Source organism: Myodes glareolus, chromosome 7, assembly GCF_982192425.1.
Source record: "Myodes glareolus chromosome 7, mMyoGla1.1, whole genome shotgun sequence".
Lineage (NCBI taxonomy): Eukaryota > Metazoa > Chordata > Mammalia > Rodentia > Cricetidae > Myodes > Myodes glareolus.
The window spans coordinates 85,690,679-85,711,848 of record NC_142032.1 but is presented as its reverse complement, the minus strand read 5'-3'; the positions used below and the strand labels follow the sequence as shown (position 1 = coordinate 85,711,848).

General features: G+C 47.0%; 1 protein-coding gene across 3 annotated transcripts in view; it reads left to right on the top strand.

Annotated features, from left to right (window-relative positions):
• The window catches only part of Tmc5 (transmembrane channel like 5), an 87,876-nt gene that overhangs the window by 43,481 nt on the left and 23,225 nt on the right, over nt 1-21,170 (top strand). For 2 of the 3 annotated variants that reach the window (XM_087908533.1, XM_087908532.1), the window contains exons 5-10: nt 4,238-4,337; nt 6,001-6,088; nt 9,073-9,321; nt 11,917-12,068; nt 16,578-16,722; nt 18,386-18,541. In XM_087908533.1, the coding sequence (XP_087764659.1) occupies nt 4,238-4,337; nt 6,001-6,088; nt 9,073-9,321; nt 11,917-12,068; nt 16,578-16,722; nt 18,386-18,541 (890 nt within the window). Of the gene's footprint in view, nt 1-467; nt 941-4,237; nt 4,338-6,000; nt 6,089-9,072; nt 9,322-11,916; nt 12,069-16,577; nt 16,723-18,385; nt 18,542-21,170 lie in introns of those variants that run through there. The other variant, XM_087908534.1, reaches the window with a different exon arrangement.

The following is a 21,170-nucleotide window of genomic DNA, read 5'->3' as shown; positions in this document are numbered from 1 at the left end:
ACCGAAGCTGAGGCTTCTGACAGCATGGGGAGGAAGGGTATTAGAAGGCAGACCTGAGGCGGTCAAGGGAAATGATAAGGTTATGAACTCACCTGGGTTTATACGGAAATACATTTAGTTATTAGTGTGTGCCGTCTCCGGTGTGGAAACTGAGGAAAACTTGCAGAGAGCAGTTCTGTCCCTCCACCGTGTGGGGAATAAACACAGGTCGTTAGGCCTGGTAGCAAACACCTTTACTCACTGAGCTGTCTCGTTGCCCACAAACATGCATATCAAAGGATGAGTGTAAAATTGAGACGAAATCCTAGGATAACAAGCCCCATCTTCTGTTTCTAGAAGACTCCCCACCTTCTGTTTCTAGAACCCCATTGTTTTTAATGGAGGGTTCTGTTTATAATTTCTCTCTTAGCTACGAAGGCAGAATTCTCTGTCGGGCAACACGCCTCCTCCTGAGGAGCCCCCTCAAGGGACAGAAGCAGGGGTCATGTTGTAATTTGTGTGGAGCTCTTTGTGAATGGGGCGTCCTTTCTCCAATGTCACCACGCTTCCCTGGGGAGCCTGACCATGCCAGTGTGAGTGCTTGTGAGGCCTTTGGTGGCCAATCCTGCGAAGAACACGACTCATCAGAGGCCAGAAATGCTGCCAAATGACCAAGCAAATGATATCATAATAGAAGTGGAGAATGTTCCATCGGGGGTCCAAAGACATCTCGCCTCAAATCAGATTTTTCTAAGAAAGCCATCAGCAAACCCTGCCCTCAGCATGGTTCCCTCCTCAGTGGTGGATACCATAGACTGTCAGATCTTCAGCAATGGGAATGACAGAAGGAATAACCGGCTGTTGAGGTTTTCATCTCTGAATGAATCAATTTCTCAGATCCATCATGGCCCAGAGTGCCTGGGCATAGATGAGACCTGTACTTTCCATGAAACTGTTCAAGGTATGGGATGCTCAGGAAAAGTTACGGAAGTAGCTTTAAAGTTGTCTACAGGTTACTGTTGTTAAACAGTGTGGTGTGGTGTGGCATGGTATGTGTGTGTGTGTGTGTCTGTAGTATGCATGTGCACTTAGTGTGGTGCATGTGCGGAGGTCAGAGGACAGCTTTATGAAGTTAATTCTCTCCTACTGTCCCCTGGAGTCTGGGTTCTGCAGTTTGAACTCAGGACATCAGACTTTCATAGCAAGGGCTTTCTCCTGCTGAGACATCTTGTTCTGGCCTCTGCACTTTAGCCCTTTAGCTTTTGAGACAAGGTCTTTGGCTGAACCTTCAGCCCTTGGAGTCAGCTGGACTGGCTAGCTAGTTAACCCCACAGTTCCCTTTGTCTCTGATTCCCCATCTCTGGGATGATGAGTGTGTGGTGCTGTGGCCAGCTGTTTATTTTGTTTGTTTGTTTGCTTGTTTTTTTTTTTTTTTTTTTTTTGAGACAGGGTTTCTCTGTATCTTTGGAGCCTGTCCCCGAGCTAGCTTTTCTAGACCAGGCTGGCCTCAAACTCACAGAGATCTACCTACCTCTGCCTTCCAAGTGCTGGGATTAAAGGCCTGCACCACCACTGCCCAGCATGTGCCCATCATGTGCCCAGCTGTTTACGTGGGTACTGAAGATCCAAAGACAGGTACTCATGCTCCTGTGGCAAGCACTTTACCCACTAAGCCATTTTTCCAGACTTTAAAAAGAAGTTTAAGGTATCAAGTAATTTTCAAGGGGCACAGTCAGTAAACTAAGGACACTGGGAATGAAGAAAAGTGTCACTTTGAGACCTTCTTACTGAGAGCTTCTTTTCCGGACAACCTTATCTCTTGTGCCAGAAGTTTAGCTTTGTTAGGCATTGCATTTAGTTATATTTTTCTCATGCTCTGTAGCTTTGAGGCAGGCTTAATGGCAGATTGAGGCTCACAAAAAGTCACTGCCTCACAGCTAACTAAGTTCATCCTGAGCCCAGATCTTAGCAGAGAGCTTCCAGCCTCTGATTTCCTGGGGCCAACAGAAATGCCATTTCTCTTTTATTCTGTAATACTCCAGATGTAGGCCTGGGCCTGTGGCTCAGTTGATCGAGTGTTTACCTAGAGTTTCCAAATCGCTGGACTCCATCCCCAGCACAGGGCATGGGGGTATATGTCTGTGGTCCTGGCACTCATGAGGTGGAGGAATGGAGATCAAAATTTCAGGGTCATCCTAAGCCTGAGTTTCGTGAGATCTTATATAAGATATTATATATATATATATATATATATATATGATAAAAGTATATATATATATGATAAAGGTATATATATATATATAATGATATATATACCTAGATATCATTCTAGGTATAGCCAGTGGTCAGAGCATCCTAGCTCACACTACCTGCCCTTCCCCTGACACTCTGCCTTGTGTCCCTCCACTCCCCTCTGTCTTGCACAGGAAAGACAAAAGCTGGTCCTCTTTGGCAGGGTGAGTTGTTGCCCTTTGAGGATGTCCCCTTTCACCTCCATGAACCCAGGGCTGCCTCTGAGGCTTTCTGGCTCCATGTTGAGTCTCAGCCTAAGAAGCAGCCCACACCTGCACCTTAGCAGGGCATTCAGCCAGCCAGTCCCACCCACTGTTAGCAGATGGTCACAATAGTTCGGGGCTAACCCTGCACACACACTATCCAGAGGAAGAAAGGTGGGACTGGCTTTTGCTTGCCCATTTTTGTGTAGAAAGAAGAAATCCTTTCCAAGAAACTGTTTGGCCAACAGAATGTCACACGCCTTCTGTCTATGTCCCCTGCAAAGAGAATAAGGTCACCTGATTGACTTAGACTCACTGGGACCTGTCCTGTGTACCCGGAGATGGTGTTTACAGAGGAAGCTCAGGCCCTGTGAGGGAAGAAGCGTAATCTGAACTCAGTTGGCATTTACAGTTAATTAATAGAAGGGATGACTTGGAGGCTTGAGGCCAACAACTCGGCCACATGGCTGAAAACATGACTGTGAGCCGGAGGGCAATGGAAGAATTAAGAGCCATGGTAATTGTGAGGGACCGAGGAAAAGACACTCATGCCTGGATTTCAGAGGCAAAGGAAACCGTGGAGAACACACACACAAGAGATACGAAGCAGCCAAGATCTGTTGCTTTGCTCAGTAGTGGTTTTTTTTTGGGGGGGGGGATTGTTTGTTTGCTTTGTCTTGGGGAAAAACAGAAGTATTGGATTAGAATGATTTAAATGTTTGCTTTGATTTTGAACGCACGCGCGGACACACACACACACACACACACACACACACACACACGTCTTCTGGTCACTCCCATCTGTGGTTTTGTTTTTTGAGACAGGTCCCACTATGTAGCTCTAACTGATCTAGAAGTCACTGTGTAGACCAGGCTTGCCTTGAATTTACAGGGATCCACCTGCCTCTGCTTCCTAAGTGCTGGGATTAAAGGTTTACACCCCTGTGATAGACCCCACTTGTGATCCTTGAAATCCCCAAGTCTATGCTATCTCCTATATCAGTCTATATGGTGCTGTGTGTCAATTGTTCGGTGCTGGGAGACTAAGGGAATGGAACCAGCAGTTCCAGGTCCACCTGGGCTATAGAACAAAAAAGTCTGTCTCCAACTAAAACATGCTCTAGTTTCAATACTGTAATTGATGAATTGATTAACTTTTTTATAGAGGTGTGAGACAGGCTCTCACTGAGTACCGTGGTATATTAGTTATGTTCTGTCGCTGCGATCAACACCATGACAAAGGCAGCTTAGGGAAGATGACCTTTATTAGGGATTACAGTTCCATGGGTTAAGAGTCAGCCCTAGTGGGGAAGCGTGACAGTGAGCAATAGGCATGGCAACTGGACAGGAAACTGAGTGCTCACATCTCTCACATCTTAACCTGAGAGCAGGAAGTAGAGAATAGGAAGTCACTGAGAATGATTCAAGGCTTATGCTCTCAAAGCCTGTCCCCCACCATGGTGCGCTTCCTCCAACAAGGCCACACCTCCTAAGCCTCCCCAGACAGGGCCACCAACTGGGGAACAAACCTTCAAATGCATAAACTATGGGGAAGAGCTCACTCAAACCACCATACCAAGTGACCTTGAACTCACTGTGTAGCTCAGGCTAACTCTGAACTTTCTGTCCTTCTGCCTCTGCTTCCCAGTTCTAGGATTCTAGGCGTGCACTGCCAAGTCTCACCCCCCCCCGTGTCATCTTTTAAAATCTGAAGACTGTGTTAAAGGAATAAGAAACGGAGCTCTGTTCATTTTCTTCTGCAGGACAAAAACTAATTGCATCCCTGGTTCCCATGACATCTAGGGACAGAATCAAAACCATCAGAAACCAGCCAAGGAGCATGGAAGAGAAGAGAGAGCTTAGGTATGGCCTTTGTTCTTACCTGGGAGACTCAGTCTGTGCTTTTGTCCCAGCTCAAAAATAAAAGAAATAAGACAGGAGACAGATCTGTAAGAGCAACTTTACAGGGTGGAAATCTCCCCTCCCCCACTGTTTCTTACATAGCTTTATCTGGCCTCAACTTCGGGATTCTCCTGCATCAGCCTTTAAGGTACTGAATAAAGGTGCTTGTCACTCCCAGTTTTTTGCTCTTTGTTGATACAGGCTCTACGGCCCAGGCTGGCCTTGAACTTGCTGTATAACCAAAGATTGTCCTGCACTCTTGATCCTCCTGCCTCCACTTCCTGCATCCTGGGGTTAATAGACACATGTTTAGCCACACACAGCTTGCTAAGGGCTGGGGTTTGACCTGTCCCCCCAGAGGACGTGTACACCCTGGTCTATCACTGCCTCCAAAGAGAGTTATCTGGAGAAAAGCAGGTCTCCAGTGAGGTCTAGTAACCACTGCCTGAGCCAGGTCCTAGCTTAAGTTAGCTTCCCCAAAGACAACAGATGTTCTGAGAAGGGCTGTCCCCTCTCTGATTCTCTCTCTTAAAACCCAGACCCCGTTCTAACCAGAGAGATGCATCAGGCAAATCCCCCCAAAGCTCTGCAAGGAAAGACCTAGAACCCGACATAGAGGGGAGGAGTCTGGAGGACACGTAATGCGTGGAGCCTGGACAGGCAGGGAGGAGAAACGGGAAACTCTGCAGCACACACACCTGCATTTAGGTACCAGGACACACACATGCTGGCGCCGTCTTGACAAGTCGACTGTATTAGTTCCTTTTCTACTGCCGTGGCCAGGCTACTCATGTGGGATTGTGGTTCTAGAGGGTCAGAGTCATGATGGCAGAGGGAAGGTGTGGTAGCTGGAACAGGGGCTGATGGCTCACTTCTTGAACCACAAGAAGTCTCAAGAAAGCAGAGAGAGAGAGAATTGAGAATAGCCTGAGTCTTGGAAACCTCAGAGCCTACCCATGGTGATGTATTTTGTTCAGCAAAAGAGTATCCAAATGTTCAAATGCCCACCATGGTGATGTATTTTGTTTCCAAAGAGTATCCAAATGTTCAAATGCCCACCATGGTGATGTATTTTGTTTCCAAAGAGTATCCAAATGTTCAAATGCCCACCATGGTGATGTATTTTGTTTCCAAAGAGTATCCAAATGTTCAAATGCCCACCTCCCCCGCCCCGCAGACTCTGGGAAACATCTCATTTAAACTACCACGCCTACCATGGCATCTACCATGGCAAGTTAGGAGTTGACAGGGGAACCTTCAAGAGGAATGTGGGAAGGCTCTACGTAGCCTAAAAGCTTACTGTAAGCTTCAAACCACTCTAAGTTTAAAAACTGCTAGACAAACAAAACAAACAAACAAACAAACAAACGGCTGGGGAGAAAGCTCGGTTGGAAACTAATTACCACACAAACACAAGGACCAAATTTACATCACCAGAACCCGTATAAAACCTGACCCAGGGACCACCGTGTAGCTCCAGCACTATAGCCCTTCTGGTCTAGGATTAAGTGATGCTGCTCTGGCCGCTGAGAGTCTGGGACTACAAGCAGGGGCCTCCATGCCCAGCAGCGGCCAGGTTTTTGCAGAAATGAATGACAAGATTGCCATCCTTTACTTTCCACAGGAAAATAGTTGACAAAGAGAAGAGTAAACAGCGCCATGGTGTCCTGGAGATCAACTGCTGTGCTCAGTGTCTGAGCTCCCTATCCCTGGTAAGGTAACTTCGAAAAACATTTTTTTTCCAAGCCTTTAGTCCCAGCGCTTGGGAGGCAGAGGCAGATAGGTCTCTGTGAGTTTGAGGTCAGCCTGGTCTTCACAGTGAGCTCCAGGTCATCCAGGGCTACATAGTCAGACCTGGTCAGACCTGATCTTAGACAAATGAGTTTGGTTTTTCACATAAATTAACATACAGTTTACATGTTACTGTTGTAAAGCGTGTTATTTTCACACATACATACAACTTGTGTTAGGGTTTCTGTTGCTGTGAAGAGACATCACACCATGCCACGGCAAACTCATAAGGAAAGCATTGAGTTGGGGCTGGCTTAAAGTTCAGAGGTTGAGTCTATTGTCATCATGGTGGGAAGCATGACCACATATAGGCAGACATGGTGTTGGGAGGAGCTGAGAGTTCCACATCTGGTTCTCCTGGCTTGAGCATCTGAAACCTCAAAGTCCACCCTCTAGTGACCCACTTCCTCCAACAAAGCTGTACCTACTCCAGCAAGACCACACCTAATAGTGCCGCTCCATACGAGCCTCAGGGAGCCATTTTCTCTCTTTCTTTTTAATTAATTTTTTGCCTATTTCTATTTTTTATTATTTTAAATTTATTTATTTATTTTGCATCCCACAGAGTCCCCTCCCTCCTCTTCTCCCAATGCCTGCTCCCCTCACCTTTATACTCCCTACCCCCAATCCACTCCTCCTCTGTTTCTAACTCAGAAAAGGGCAGGCCTCCCATGGATATCAGTAAAACATGGCATATCGAGTTGCAGTTAGACTAAGTACACCCCCTTGCATTAAGGCTGGGCAAGACAACCCGGTATGAGGAACAAGGTCCCAAATGTCAGCAAAAGACTTAGAGACCGCCCCTGCTCCCAGTGTTAGGAGTCCCACAAAAAGACCAAGTTATAGCCAGGTGGTAGCTGCACAGGCCTTTAATCTTAGTACTCAGAAGCAAGTGGATCTCTGTGAGTTCAAGGCCAGCCTGGTCTACAGAGTAAGTTCCAGGACAGGTTACGTAGAGAAACCCTGTTTCGAAAAAACAAGCAAAAACAAAACAACAACAACAACAAAAAACAAGCTACACCATTGTCACATATGCAGAGGGCCCAGGTTCAGGTCAGTCCCGTGCAGGCTCTAGGGGAGCCGTTTTCATTCAAACCGCCACACAGCCTGCCTGGCTTAAGTCTGATTATTTAGCATTTTCCTCTCCTGATCTTCTGTTACATGAACTTTTTCTGGGGAGACAGCAAACTTCTGTTCACTGCAGACAAGAAACAAACCAGCTGGGTAGACAAGGCCGTTCATAGAATTACCTACAGGGCATGGGCAACTTGCAGACTACACCATTGCGGTCTCTCTCCTCGGGAACCCTTAACTGCCTTGTGTGTGAGTCTCTACCCCGGCAGCTGTTAACTGCCTGCATATTGTATGGCAGGAACCAGGCTTCCCGAGTCCTTGCTCCGGTCTACCATGGAGAAAAAATGGGTCCAATCTTACACAGATCTCCTCTGAGTACTCACAGCTGCTAAAAAAGTTTAAAAGTACAACGGCCATGTCACACTCAGAGAACAGCATCCCGCACTTCTCTTCCTTCCTCATTGCTCCTTTCTTGCCGTCCTTCCACCTCCCCTTTCTTCCCTCATTCCGCCCCCTTTCTTTTCTTCTCAGTGCTGGGGAGGGATTGTCCCCAAGGGCACACACGTGCTAAGCATGCACTCCACTCCTACGGCCCTTGTCCTGGCTTTTGTGGGCTGCAGTCATCGCACAGAGAAACACCAGCACTCATTCCTTCTTTACCCCAGCCTTCTCTATCCTTCCTTCCTCAATTCTTCCAAGGCTTTAATAAGTACTATTCCACATTCTTCCCCATATGAGAAGGAGCATGCAGGATTTGTCTTTCTGTGTCTGGATTATCTCATTTTCATAGTGTCCTCTAGTTCTGTCCACGTCTCAGCGAATGATAAGCTTTCATTCTTTGGAGCTGATAATAGTCCAACAGATATATAATTGTAATATATATATATATAAATTATATATGTATCATATATATATGTATATAATTGTCTTTACCCATCTGTGCATTGAGGACTATCAGATTAATCCTGGATTAATGCCAATTTTATTTCCTTTCTTTATTTACTGAGCTGGTTTACTTTCTATTGTTATTGTTATGATAAAGCACCATAACCAAAAGCAACCCGGAAGGAAGAGTTTATTTGGTTTATATTTCTGAGATCCCAGTCCCTGGTGAAGAGACTTCGGGTTGGAAGTCAAGGCAGGAACTGAAGCAGAAGTCACGGAGGACTGTTGCTTACTAGTTTATCCCTCATGGCATCCTCAGCCTGCTTTCTTACACAGCTCAGGTTGGCCTGCTCAGGAGAGACACAGCCCTTTCCACTTCCAGGAAAATGCCCTCACATATTTGGCTACAGGCAGTCTGAGGGAGGCAGTTCCCCAGCTGAAGCCCCCACTTCCTGGATACATCTAGATTTGTGTCAATTTGACAAAGACCGGCACACATACCTGGAAGGGGACAGCTGTATCATTTGGTAGTTTCTAATGTATTCTGTTCTGGGGCTCATCCATATGGGTAAACTGATTTGCATCTCATTGTGAATGGGATGAGCTCAGCAAGGCAGGGACAGCAGCAAGGTCAAGGGTCAGAGGTGGAAGGGGATGGCAACAGGAGAGGGACAACAGTGAGGTCAAGGGAATGGGGGAAAGAGCGAACCTTCAGACTGAACAGGCCAGCATAGGTGTGGGGGTGAAAAGGTGGGCATGGGGAAGGTGGGATGTTAGTGGCCAGTTGGGCCATTGGTAGCACAACCTGGGAAGTCACCTGTAAGTGCACCTCAGAGCCGCCTGGCTGGGAAGAGGGATTTTGAAGCGGGCTGTTTGGCTATTACGACGACGCTCACTCAGGAGCCACTTGTTGGGAATCAAGGCTCCTCTTTGTCTCCCCGTCCAGGCTTACCGCAGAACCAGGAGCAACCTTTCAGAGCTCCTGGATTACCTCAGCTTGTGGCAGAAGACATTCAAGGTCATCGGAGGCAAGTTTGGAACCAGCGTCCTGTCCTACTTCAGCTTCCTGAGGTGGCTTTTGAAGTTCAACATCTTCTCATTTGTCATGAACTTCAGCTTCCTCATCATCCCGCAGTTCACCGTGGCCGAGAGGAACACCCTGCACTTCACTGGGTTGGAGTTCTTCACGGGGGCGGTAAGTGCTCTGTCTTCTGTGGAAGTTCACGGAATCCTGGGGAATGCCACGGGCTTCCTCAGACCTCCCATTCTGCCTGATGGAGAAAGGCTGGTTCTTCCTCAAGTACTGAGTGCGTGACCTTGTGAGGCAAGCCGCTGAAGCTTCCAGAGGTTAGGAACCAGTGTTGCTGGTCCTTTCACCCGGACCCCACTGCTTTGCCTCCTTGAGCCATCTGTGCACAAATCAGGCACTCTGTTCTCCTGTCTCTCATGAGAGATAAGCATTCCTCACGGGCGGGCTGCCTACTGCTTGTCTTCTTTCCCTTAGCATTACTTGGTGGGCACCTCATGTTAGAAATCTCTCTCTCTCTCTCTTTTTTTAAATTATTCCTACACAATATAGTCAGTCCTATTATGGAAAACTCTACTATAGCAGAAAAGGAAAAAAAAAAGTCCATTTTCCCTTTCTTCTTTTGTCTAATTCTCCAAGCTGGGGTGTATCCTTTAAAAGTTTTAATGTTTTTATTGTGTCTACATGTGTGTTTGTCTATGTGAATCTGTGTTCACATGTGTGTGGGTACCTGCAGAGGCCAGAAAAGAGCATCAGGTCCTCTGAAGCTTGAGTTCCAAGTGTTCATGAGCTGTTCAACGTGGGTTCTGAGAACTGAACTCAGGTTCTCTGTAAAAATAGCAAATGCTCTTAACTGCTGAGCCATCTCTCTATCCCTAAATATTCTGGAAGTTGGTAAATATGATAATGGTGGCACCAACATAGAAATAGATTCTTTGTTTTCAGAGTTGCATGTTGGAGAATTTGAAAGTAAAATGATCTGATGTCTGGAAATGTTTCCTCTTTTATTTTTTCAGTCTCTCTCTCTCTCTCTCTGTCTTTCTCTCTCTCTCACACACACATACATACATACACACACATAAAAGACAGTGTTAGTTCACAGAGGTGCAAAACCTGGTTCCTTGGAGTTTAATTTTAGCAGCCCTGCCCTAAGGGCAGAAACCTTTTCCATGCCCTCTCACAGGGTAGAGCTTGAATGCTTCAACAGGCAGCAGGGTGGGTACACTCTGCGTAATGCTAAGAAGAACATGGATTTATAAAACTGTTCGACATGCATGTTAAAAAACAGTCAGGCGGTGGTGGCACGTGCCTGTCATCCCAGCACTTGGGAGGCAGAGGCAGGCGGATCTCTGTGAGTTTGAAACCAGTCTGGTCTACAGAGTGAGTTCCAGGACAGGCTCCAAAACTACACAGAGAAACGCTGTCTGGAAAAACAAAACACAACAAAAGTTGTGAAAGAAGTCTTATAATGCAACCCTAACCCCGTTTATTTCTACACCTTTTTGTGTTTTACTTTTTCTCATGCAGGGAAACCAGAGCTCAGACTTTGTGCATTGTGTGTAGATGAGCGGCACCCCCAGCCCTCTCCTGTATTTTTACAGAGTCATTTTCCCTGTATTTATGGCTTGTTAACTTACCTAGTATCTGTTGTTTACCTATTGATCAATTCCTGGGTCAGTGTTTATATGGGAAGAAAAAATAGTCTACAAAGAGACATCATTTCCCCTGACGACAAAGAGCGGCGCCAGCTGTTCTGCGGACACTCATGTCCTGCCTTCTGGAAGCGTCTGACCACTTCCTTGTGACCGCTTTGTGTAGCCAACATACTGAGTGGTTAGGAGAGGTTGAACATGTCTGACTCTGGCTTTCAGGATGCTTGGTTTGATCCCCAGTCCAGACGCTCTCAGTGGGTTCCTCGACTGCGAAATCAGGTTGATTGGAAATTCTCTCCAGCTCTAGGAGCTTGCTTTTAAAAGTCCCTCGGTCTCCTTCCCAGCAAACTACACCTCACCTTCCACACCCACACAGTCTAAACTCAGTGATTCAATCGGCTCCAGGTGTAAAATACGGTTTTACGTTTTGTGTTTGGGACTGGAGAGGGGACTCGAGATGAGAACCCTTGCTACACGAACATGAAGATCTGAGTTAGGATCCCCAGCTCCCACCTACAAAGCCAGACACGGCTGTGTGCACCTGAGGTGTGAGCACAGAGATGGGAGGGTTGCTGTCAGCCAGCATGGCCTCCAAACAGCAAGCTCTAGCTTCAGTAGGAGACCCTGTTTTAAGGGAATAAGGTGAGAGTCATGGATCAGAACACTTGTTTCTCACTAGCACACTCATGCACTTACACCACATACATACACACACATGCACATACACACATGCACACATGCATGTGCATGTATACACACATTTACAAACACATTAAGAATCATGTCAGTAATCCTGGGCTAATCCCTAATCTACATATTGTAACTTCTATCTACAGAACATTCATGTTGTACTAGGCATGTCATCTCAAGATGATTTAGGACACAGGAGGGTGGGCACAGGGCCTGTGTGAACACTAGGCCAGTGCATGTGAGGGACTTGAGCATCCATCCTCTGTTGCCAGTATCTTCAGCAACCTGAGAGCTGATCTCCTTGGATACCAAGAAGTGACCATGAATGTCTGAATAACTACAGACAGGGACTTGAAATACATAGTCATTCACCTTTTTCAAGTGAACCATTTAACTTGGATCTCTTTACTGTCCCTGACAGGGCTATTTTAGGGACACGGTGATGTACTATGGCTTTTACACCAACTCCACAATCGGGCATGAGACGGGTGGAGCATCTTACAACATGCAGTTGGCCTACATCTTCACTATCGGAGCCTGCCTGGTCATCTGCTTCTTCAGTCTGCTCTTCAGGTACAGATTCTGACCTGATTCTGAGGCTTATTTGTGTGTGTGCACATGTGTGCAGTTGTATGTGTACATGTGTACACATTTGTGGGGTCAGCAGAAAACTTTGGATGTCCTTCCTTGAGCAGTGTCTACCTTGGTTTTTTTTATTATTTATTTATTTGTTCTTATTTAAGTAAGTTCTATTTATACAGCTTGGAACATTCCAAGTAGGCTTGCCTGACTGGCTAATGAGTTCCAGGGAGCCATCTGTCCCTGTTTCCCCAGTTCTGGGATTGGAAGTGTACAGCACCATACCCAGGTTGCTTTTTACATGGGTTCTAGGAATTGAACTTGTTCTTGTCCTTGGATGGCAGATGCTTTACCAGCTGAACTATCTCCCTAGCCCCTAAGGCTCATCTTAGACAAACTCCAAGAAACTCAAGCTGTAACCCAAGAAGCTGGGTATGCTGGTGCCCACTTGTCACCCTAGCACTTGAGATGGTGGGGAAGGAGGATTTTGAGTTCAAGGCCAGCCTGGGCTACATAGTAAGACCTTGTCTCTAAAAACACATTAACCCAGCAGACAGCTTCTCTGCCATGCTGTTTGTGTGCTCCTTGTTTGTTGTTTTATTTTACTGTTAGTTCTTTGAGGGCCACCACACCGCTCCCAAATAATCACACAGAGAGTCATTCTTTCTTATGAATGCCCAGCCTTAGCTTGGCTTATTTCTTGCCAGTTTTTCTTAACTTAAATTATCCCGTCTATTTTTTTGCCTCTGGGCTGGGTGGCTGACCCCTGATGTCGTCCTCTTCCCAGATTTCTCGTGTTTGTTCTCTTTCCTGCCAGCCCCACCTATTCTTCCTTCTGCCTAGCTATTGGCCGTTCATCTCTTTATTAGACCAATCAAGTGTTTTAGACAGGCAAAGTTACACAGCTTCACAGAGTTAAACAAATGCAACATAAAAGAATGCAACACATCTTTGCATCATTAAATAAATGTTCTATAGCATAAACAAATGTCATCTTAGAAACTACTATTCTACAGCACTTGTCTTGCAGTATAGAATGTGGACAGATGGAAGAAGATAAGTGTTTAAGTGGTTTTAGAGAAATTGAGGGGCCAGTCAAAAAAAAAACAGACGTGATAGCTGAGAAATTCTACAGGCTTAGATGAGGCGAAGGGATGATTGGAGAGAAGGTCCAGATGGGAAGTGAGTAGGGCTGTGTCAGCCTCTGTGTTCATCTGAAGAGGACCCTAACATGGATGACCGAGGCAACAGAAATCTGTCCTCTCACAGGTCTGGAGGTCAGGAGTCCTAGAGGAAGGTTGATGTGGGATTCCCCTCTCTATGCTATGAATATGTTTTATTACCACTGGTTATTAAAGAAGCTGTTTTGGCAACTGACTTAGTAGACTAAAGCCAGGCAGGAAATCCGAACAGAGATATAGATAAAAAGTAGGCAGACTCAAGGAGATGCCGTGTAGCTGCCAAAGGAGAAAGGCGCCAGCCAGAACCTTACCCGGTAAGCCACAGCCTCGTGACAATACACAGATGAATAAAAATGGGTTAATTCAAGATGTAAGAGCTAGCTAGGAATATGCCTGAGTCACTGGCCAAACAGTGTTGTAATTAATGTAATTTCTGTGTGATTATTCGGGTCTGAGCAGCTGGGAAGTGAGAAAGTAGTCTCCATCTACAGAAGGAGATAGCAAGGCTGATTTCTTCTGAGGCAGCCTCTCTTTGGCATAATTATAGAAAGCCATTGCTGTAGCTTGGATCTAGGACATGAGAGGTGGGAGATCTCAGGTCATTGAGGGCCTGTCCTCAAAGGACATTGTGGGGCCCTGACCCCTTCTGCTCTTGCTTTTCTACTTCCTGGTCACAAGCTGATCAGATTTGCTCAGTGCCCTTCTGCCCTTCATGATGCATTGTTATGGGTCTAGATCACCAAGGCCAAGTGGACTTTGACAGAAGCCTTTAAATCCATGGCCTTCTCTCTTTACAAACTGATAGTCTTAGGTGTATTTCTGCGGTGGGAAGCTGATTAGGGCAACCACCCTCTCCCTAGGTCTTCACATTGTCTTCTATTGTCTGGCTGGCTCTACTCACCTTTGCCCTCCATCCTCCATCTTCCTCCTGTCCTCCTCTTCCTCCTCTTCCTCTTATTCCTCCTCGTCCTCTCATTTTCTTTGGAATTCTGAAGAGGAGCTGCATCCCAGGTCTAACTTCTTCTAATAAGAATGGCAACAACTTTGCTGAGGCCCCACCCTGAAGTCTTCACTTTATTTTTTTTAAAGATTTATTTATTATGTATACAACATTCTGCCTCCATGTATGCCTGCAGGCCAGAAGAGGGCACTAGACCTCATTACAGATGGCTGTGAGCCACCATGTGGTTGCTGGGAATTGAACTCAGGACCTCTGGAAGAGCAGCCAGTGCTCTTAACCTCTGAGCCATCTCTCCAGCCCAGTCTTCACTTTATTTTAATTGTCACTTTTTTAAAGCCCTTATCTCCAAATACAGTCTGAGACTGTAAGACCGGGGCTCACAACTTTCACATCTGAATTTGGGGAACTCATAATTCAGCTCCTCTGACCTCCCCACCAGCATCGCTGTTCAAAGAAAAATGGGACGTCATTGAAACTTATCTAACTAGAACACGATCTTTCAGCTGTCACTCAGTGGTGATGCATGGTGGGAGGGAAGTACTGGTTTCACTCTGCATTGACAACATGCTCAGCTAGGTGCCAAGGGATTCCTGATCTGAGACACCCCACTGTCTCCCAACAGAGGCTAATGAATGCCTCCTGCCATGACTTTTGTGGCTTCCTGAGTAGTGTCTCCACAGGATTCCCATTTCCTGACTCCTAGAACCCATGCCCATCCCGTTTTGTGTGGTGTGTTCACCTTCATCACTGTGACAAAACTGTTGTCATATACAACTCAGTCTGTGGTCTCTTGGATCCCTGGTCCCTGGGCCATCGTGTGGCAGAACAGTTGTCAGTTGTCAGAGGAACAAAACTGCCTACCTCTCGGTAGCCTTCCTGGTGACCTAGCAGAGAGTATCTCTGCACTGGCCAGTCTCATCTGGGCCCCTGCTGTGTTCCCACTTTCATGGTGGCCCTTTCCCCTTTAATTGGCCATCTCTGGAAGCAGCCTCACAGACACCCCAAGTATGACTTAGTAATATGGGTGTCTCTAAGTCTAATGAAGTTGGCAAAGATTAACCATCACACAATGAAAAAGGAACTCTGGAGAGGGTGGTGGACACCCGTAATTCTACAAGAAAACCTTTAAAAGTTTGAGGACAGCCTGATCTACATAGTGAGTTCCCTAGCTTGGGCTACATAGGGATACCCTGTCTCAAAAACAAAACAACACATGGGCCCTACGAATGTGATGAAGGATCTTAAAAGTGAAGAGGGGTGCCAGGTGGTGGTGGTGCACGCCTTTAATCCCAGCACTTGGGAGGCAGAGGCAGGTGGATCTCTGTGAATTCGAGGCCAACCTGGTCTACAAGAGCTAGTTCCAGGACAGGCTACAAAGCTACAGAGAAACCCTGTCTCAAAAAACCAAAAAAAGAAGAAAAAGAAAAAAGAAAAAAAAGTGAAGAGGGGTGTCTTGGATTATCAGGTGTATCCAATAAAATCATAGGGACCCTGAAAGAATCTTCTCCCTCTGAGGAGGGAGGTGAGAGGGAGGAGGGAAGGGAAAAGTCAGAGGAAGGGAAGGAACATGTTATTTTCTGGTCTTGAACATGGAGGAGAGGCTATAAGCCAAGGACGGAGAGAAGCCTCTGGAAGCTGGAAAAGGCAAGAAACTGGGGTCAGCTCTAGACCCTTTAGAAGGAGGCCAGCCTGTGACATCTTGCCATCAGTCCTGCAGCATCCATTTCCTGACTCTGTCTGTATGTGTCGAAACCAGAGGCACCTTGGTTCTTGTCTTAGAGACAGGGTTTCCCACTACCCTGTCTATCAGACTATCTAGACTGATTGGCCAGTGAGGTTTAGGGATGGCCCTGTCTCTGGCTCCTCAGAGCTGGGATTGCAACACATGCTAACACTCTTGGCATTTTTACATTGTCTCCGGGGATCCAAACTTAGGTCCTCATGTTTGCACGGCAAGCGTTTTACCTACTGAGCCATGACTCCAACCCCTTCTTAACTTCTGACCCCAGGAATATGAAATGATAACCCTGTGGCTTGTTAAGCAATAGCTTGGTGATCTTTTGTTGTAGCAACATGAATGGTCCATTCATATCTCTGTGAGGTGGGTACTATTGTTATCCCCAGTATACAGATGTGGAAACTGAGGCTCAGAATACTTAGTGGGGCAAAGATTAGCAGAATGTAGGCTTCCAAGCTACACCTGTCTTTTCCCATCCCATTGTGCTGGTAATTCCCCTTCTCTGAGGGGAAAATTTGGATGACCCATGCTGCTTTTTATTATCAGTGAGAAACATACGTGGTTCATGTATGCTTCAATGCCTTCATGATAATGCTTGGACGTTTTGGTTTCTTCCTCCCCAGCATAGCCAAGTACTTCCGGAACAACTTCATCAGCCCCCATATATACTCCCGAGGGATCACTAAGCTTGTCTTTTGCTGGGACTTCACTGTCACCCATGAAAAAGCTGTGAGGCTAAAGCAGAAGAACCTGAGCACAGAGATCAGGGTAAGGCCCAGACCCCAGGGGCCTCCCCCACCAGCCTTCCCCCACGTCTGTGGAGCCACAGCGTTTACCGCTTCCTTCCCACCCCCTTTTCCTTCTCTTTCCCATTTCCCTTTCTCTTTCCCTTTGAGATCAGATTTCAGGTGGGTAATGGTGGCGCACGCCTTTCATCCCAGCACTCAAGAGGCGAAGGCAGGTGGATCTCTGTGAGTTTGAAGCCAGTTTAGTGTGCGTAGTGAGTTCAAGGACAGCCAGGGCTATACAGAGAAAGCCGGCTTCAAAAACACCAAAAGGGGGGTGGGGGAAGAAGATAGAGAGAGACAGAAAGAGAGAGAGAGACAGGGAGAGAGAGAGAGAGAGAGAGAGAGAGAGAGAGAGAGAGAGAGAGAGAGAAGGGTTTCATGTGTATCACAAGCTGACCTGGAATTTGAGATCTTCCTGCCTCGACTCCTGGATGCCGAGGTTATGGACCTTTGCCTTCACTCTTGGCCTTGTCTGTAAAATACTAAATTATGAGTCACACCTAGTGCCAACTGTGGACTCTCCACACCACGCCAGGCTTTTATGATTGGCTCCACCTTCGCTGAGAACAGCTTTCACTTCTTGAACTCACACCTCGACACTGAAAATTCTGCCCTCGAGCAGTGGTTTTCCATCTGGAGCAACTGTGTTCCTCTGAGGGACGCTGGGATATCTCTGAAGAGAGCAGAGATTTTTGTCGCGATGGTTAGGAAAGGGAGCAGCCGTGTCTCGTGGGTGGAGGTCTGATATGCCGGGAAGTAGCTCACATCCAAGGAAGGGACAGCCTTGACTCCAGATGCAAGGCCGAGCTGCCCTGGTCTACAGGGACAAGCTGCTTCTAATCAGAGAAGGGGAATTGCCAGAAGCAGCCAGGTGTGGTGGCCCAGGCCTTTCATCCAGCACTCGAGAAACAGATGCTGAAATTCAAGGCCAACCTGATCTACATAGTGAGTTCCAGGTCAGCCAGAACTACAAAGTGAGACCCTGTCCTCAAAAACAAGCAAAATAAAACAAAATCAAACAACAATAACACACACAAAAAGAGTGATTAGTAATTATAAATGATCAATAAAAGGGCTTTGAGGCCAGCTTTGACTTCTTCCTCCATGTGGTAATGGTACTTGTCCTTCTTCATCAAGAAAAAGCTACTGTTGAGTGTTCTGTTGTGGTTTACAGTTGTACACCCGCTATCCTGAGGCAGCAGAGGATGGAGGGCTGTATGTTTAAGGGTAGGCTAGGCTACATGGTAAGCTTTGTTTTCTCCATATGCAAAGATAAAAGAGAAGGCAGACAGGAAGGGGATGGCTGGGTGAGGGAGGAAAGGAGGGAGGGAGGAAGGGAGGGGAAGGAAAGGCAAATAGAGAAAGAAGAAGCAGGGGGTGGGTAGCAAAGCAGAAATGCACTACTGTGAGCGCTATGGCTGCAGGCCTGTGGCGTCTCTCCGGTCCCCTAAGATGGAAAAGGAGTTTGAAGGTCTTGGACTTCTCTGCCATCCTGAGATTCTCCCTTGGGCTCCCATAATTCACCTTGACCACAGACTTCCCCTCCCACTCCTGCGTGGTCTGAACTGGACCCACGATCCTGGGGATCTCTGCTGTTAGCGGCGAGGGGCCAGCGAGTCCATTTGACTGTCTGACACTTGCAGGAGAACCTGTCTGAGATCCGCCAGGAGAATGACAGGCTCACGTTCAACCAGCAGCTGACCCGCTTTTCCACTCATGTAGCCGCCTGGCTCGTCTCTACCGGAGTGGCCGCAGCCTGCTGTGTAGCTGTGTACTACTTGGCTGAGTATAACTCTGAGGTAACCGCGAGGGCTGGAGCAGAGGGAGAGCTGGGGAGGAGTGGGAGGCCGCTGGGGCGGATGCAGAACTGAGGCCTCTAGCTGGGCCCCGTGGTCAGCAGCAGTCACACCCATAGAGGCTTGCTTCAAACTACAGAACTGGCCCTCTTCACATGACCACAGACTCAGATGGGTGCTTATGAGTCCCCGGGAGTGTCATCACAGGGCAAGGTGCACTAGGCTCCTGTGGAGATGGGACTTTGGCAGAGACCTGAGATCAGATCCTGAGATCAGATTCTCATTTCTGCTTTTTTTTTTTTATAAAGTCTTGTTATACAATGGAGGGTAGCCTTGAACTCCTGATGTTCCTGCTTCCATCTCAGCAAGTGCTGAGATTATAGACACTCAGCATTCTTTACTATTTTGTCCCCAGGCCCCTTTGACATCTAACAGAGTAGTTTGTCAGGTGAACTCCCCTGTGTGGCGTAATCTTTCTTGGCCACCATGTTCCACCTCTGGTCTAAAAACAATGGGTATGGAATCACACAAACTTGAAGGGCTGCCAATGGCCATATTAGAGTATGATTTTAACAGGGGAAACTGAGTCACAGTCTTTAGGAGTCTGCCATTGACCACATGGGGTGAAAGCTGTGGCTGGGCATCTGCAAGTGGAAAGCCTTCGCTTCCTGCATTTACCCCGAAGTGCAGGGTGACTAGTAAGAGACAAATCCTAGGATCATTCCCTGGTCCAGGCACCCGCTCTGGACTGAGCAGGACCAACTGCTGGCATAAGCCCGATTGCTGTCAATCACTGGTAACCACAGCCTCCATGGGTAGACTTGGCCTTATCTCATCTTTCTGGATTCTATTGAGTCTCTGTGGCTTGAGGGATGCTCCCCTGACTCAGAGGTGCCAGTCACCCAGGTTCCCCCTCAGCTGTTCAGTATAGGACAGAGGTAGCATTAGGATCCGGACATGTCTCCTAATTTTCTCAATGTTCTGACAGAAGCAGTGCCAGGGAGGAAGGAGTTACCTTGGCTCACAGTTTTAGGGGACGACGTGATGGCTGGGTATGGTTAGCATAGGTGGGAGTGGGCAACCATCTCCATAGGTCAAGAAGCAGAGAATGTGGGGGGCACTAGAGGCTGGCTTTGATCTTCAAAAGCTGGCCTCCTGTGATGTATTTTCTCTAGCCATGCTTCATGCTCTAAGATCCTACAGCCTTCTAAAACGGTGCTACTAGCTGGGGACCAAGTATTTAAACACACTGGTCCATAACTTTGCATCCTACCCATGATGTGGGTGTTCCAAAGCCATACCAAGGGGTGAGAGGTGCTCTCAAGGCCTCTAGAAGTGCATGCAGGTGGGGTGAGACCTCAGGAGAAGGAGAATGGAACATGGGTCCCCCAAATCCAACCACAGGAATAGAGCCAAGAAAAATGCCTGGCAGAGGGCCTTCTACCTGCTATGAGGCAACCACCAGGGGGCTGCATCCTGTAAAGGCGTTGCATGGGCTAGCCTGCTCCCCAGTTCAGTTCTTAGCACAAGGGAAGTCTGGCAAACCTGCTCCAGGCTGTGCAAGGGTAGCAGGAACAGTCAGCTCTGAAATCATATACATACAAGTAACATTATACAGCCTGAGCAGGTTGAACTGATATATTTATGAGTATATATGCATATAATACATATGTATAACAACAATTTTTTAAAAGTCAAGGATTTGAAAGAGAGCTGGGTAGGGTATACATGGGAGAGGGGTGAGAAAGAGGAAAGGGAAGGGAGAAAATGATGTAGTTATATTTTAGTTTAAAAAATAAATTTAAAATGGGGACTATGCATGGTAGCACATGTCCTTTAATCCCAACACTTGGGAGGCAGAGGTGGGCAGAACTCTGTGAGTTTGAAGCCAGCCTGATCTACATACTGAATTCCAAGGATAGCCAAGGCTACATAATAAGACCTTGTCTCAGGGCTGGAGAGATGGCTCAGTGGTTAAGAGCACTGACTGCTCTTCTAGAGGACCCGGGTTCAGTTACCAGCACCCACATGGCAGCTCACAACTGTCTAAAGATCCAGTTGCAGGGGATCTGACACCTTCACACCAATGCACATAAAATCAAGTTAAATAAATCATAAAAATATTTTAAAAAAAAAACCTTGTCTCACCCTGCCAATGATGATGATAATGTTGATGATGACAATGATAACAACAGAGTAGCAGGAGAAATCCCGGGGTGTTTAGTTCCCTTATGCCATAGCTAAAGTAGACTTTGTTTCCATAGCAAGAGAACTCGAAGCCTAGCCCAAAGCATCTTGGTAAGGAGAGCCAAGTCCCAGCAGAGCTGTTGAGTTTGGGTCACTGCCCTAGTGTAACTGTTGGTGTGCTAAAACACTCTGAGCAAGACTGACCTGGAGAGGAAAGGGTAAACTTGACTCACATGGTCACTGTCCATCACTGGGGCAGCCAGGACAAGAACTCAAGCAGGAAGCTGGAGGCAGGACGTGAGTAAACACTGTTTGCTGGCTCCCACACAGGCTCACATTCATCTAGCTTTCTTATACAGCCCACGATCACCGGTCTAGGCTGGTGCTGCCTACCCTACCATGAGCTTGGCCTTCCTGCATTAGTTAACAGCCAAGACAACCCACA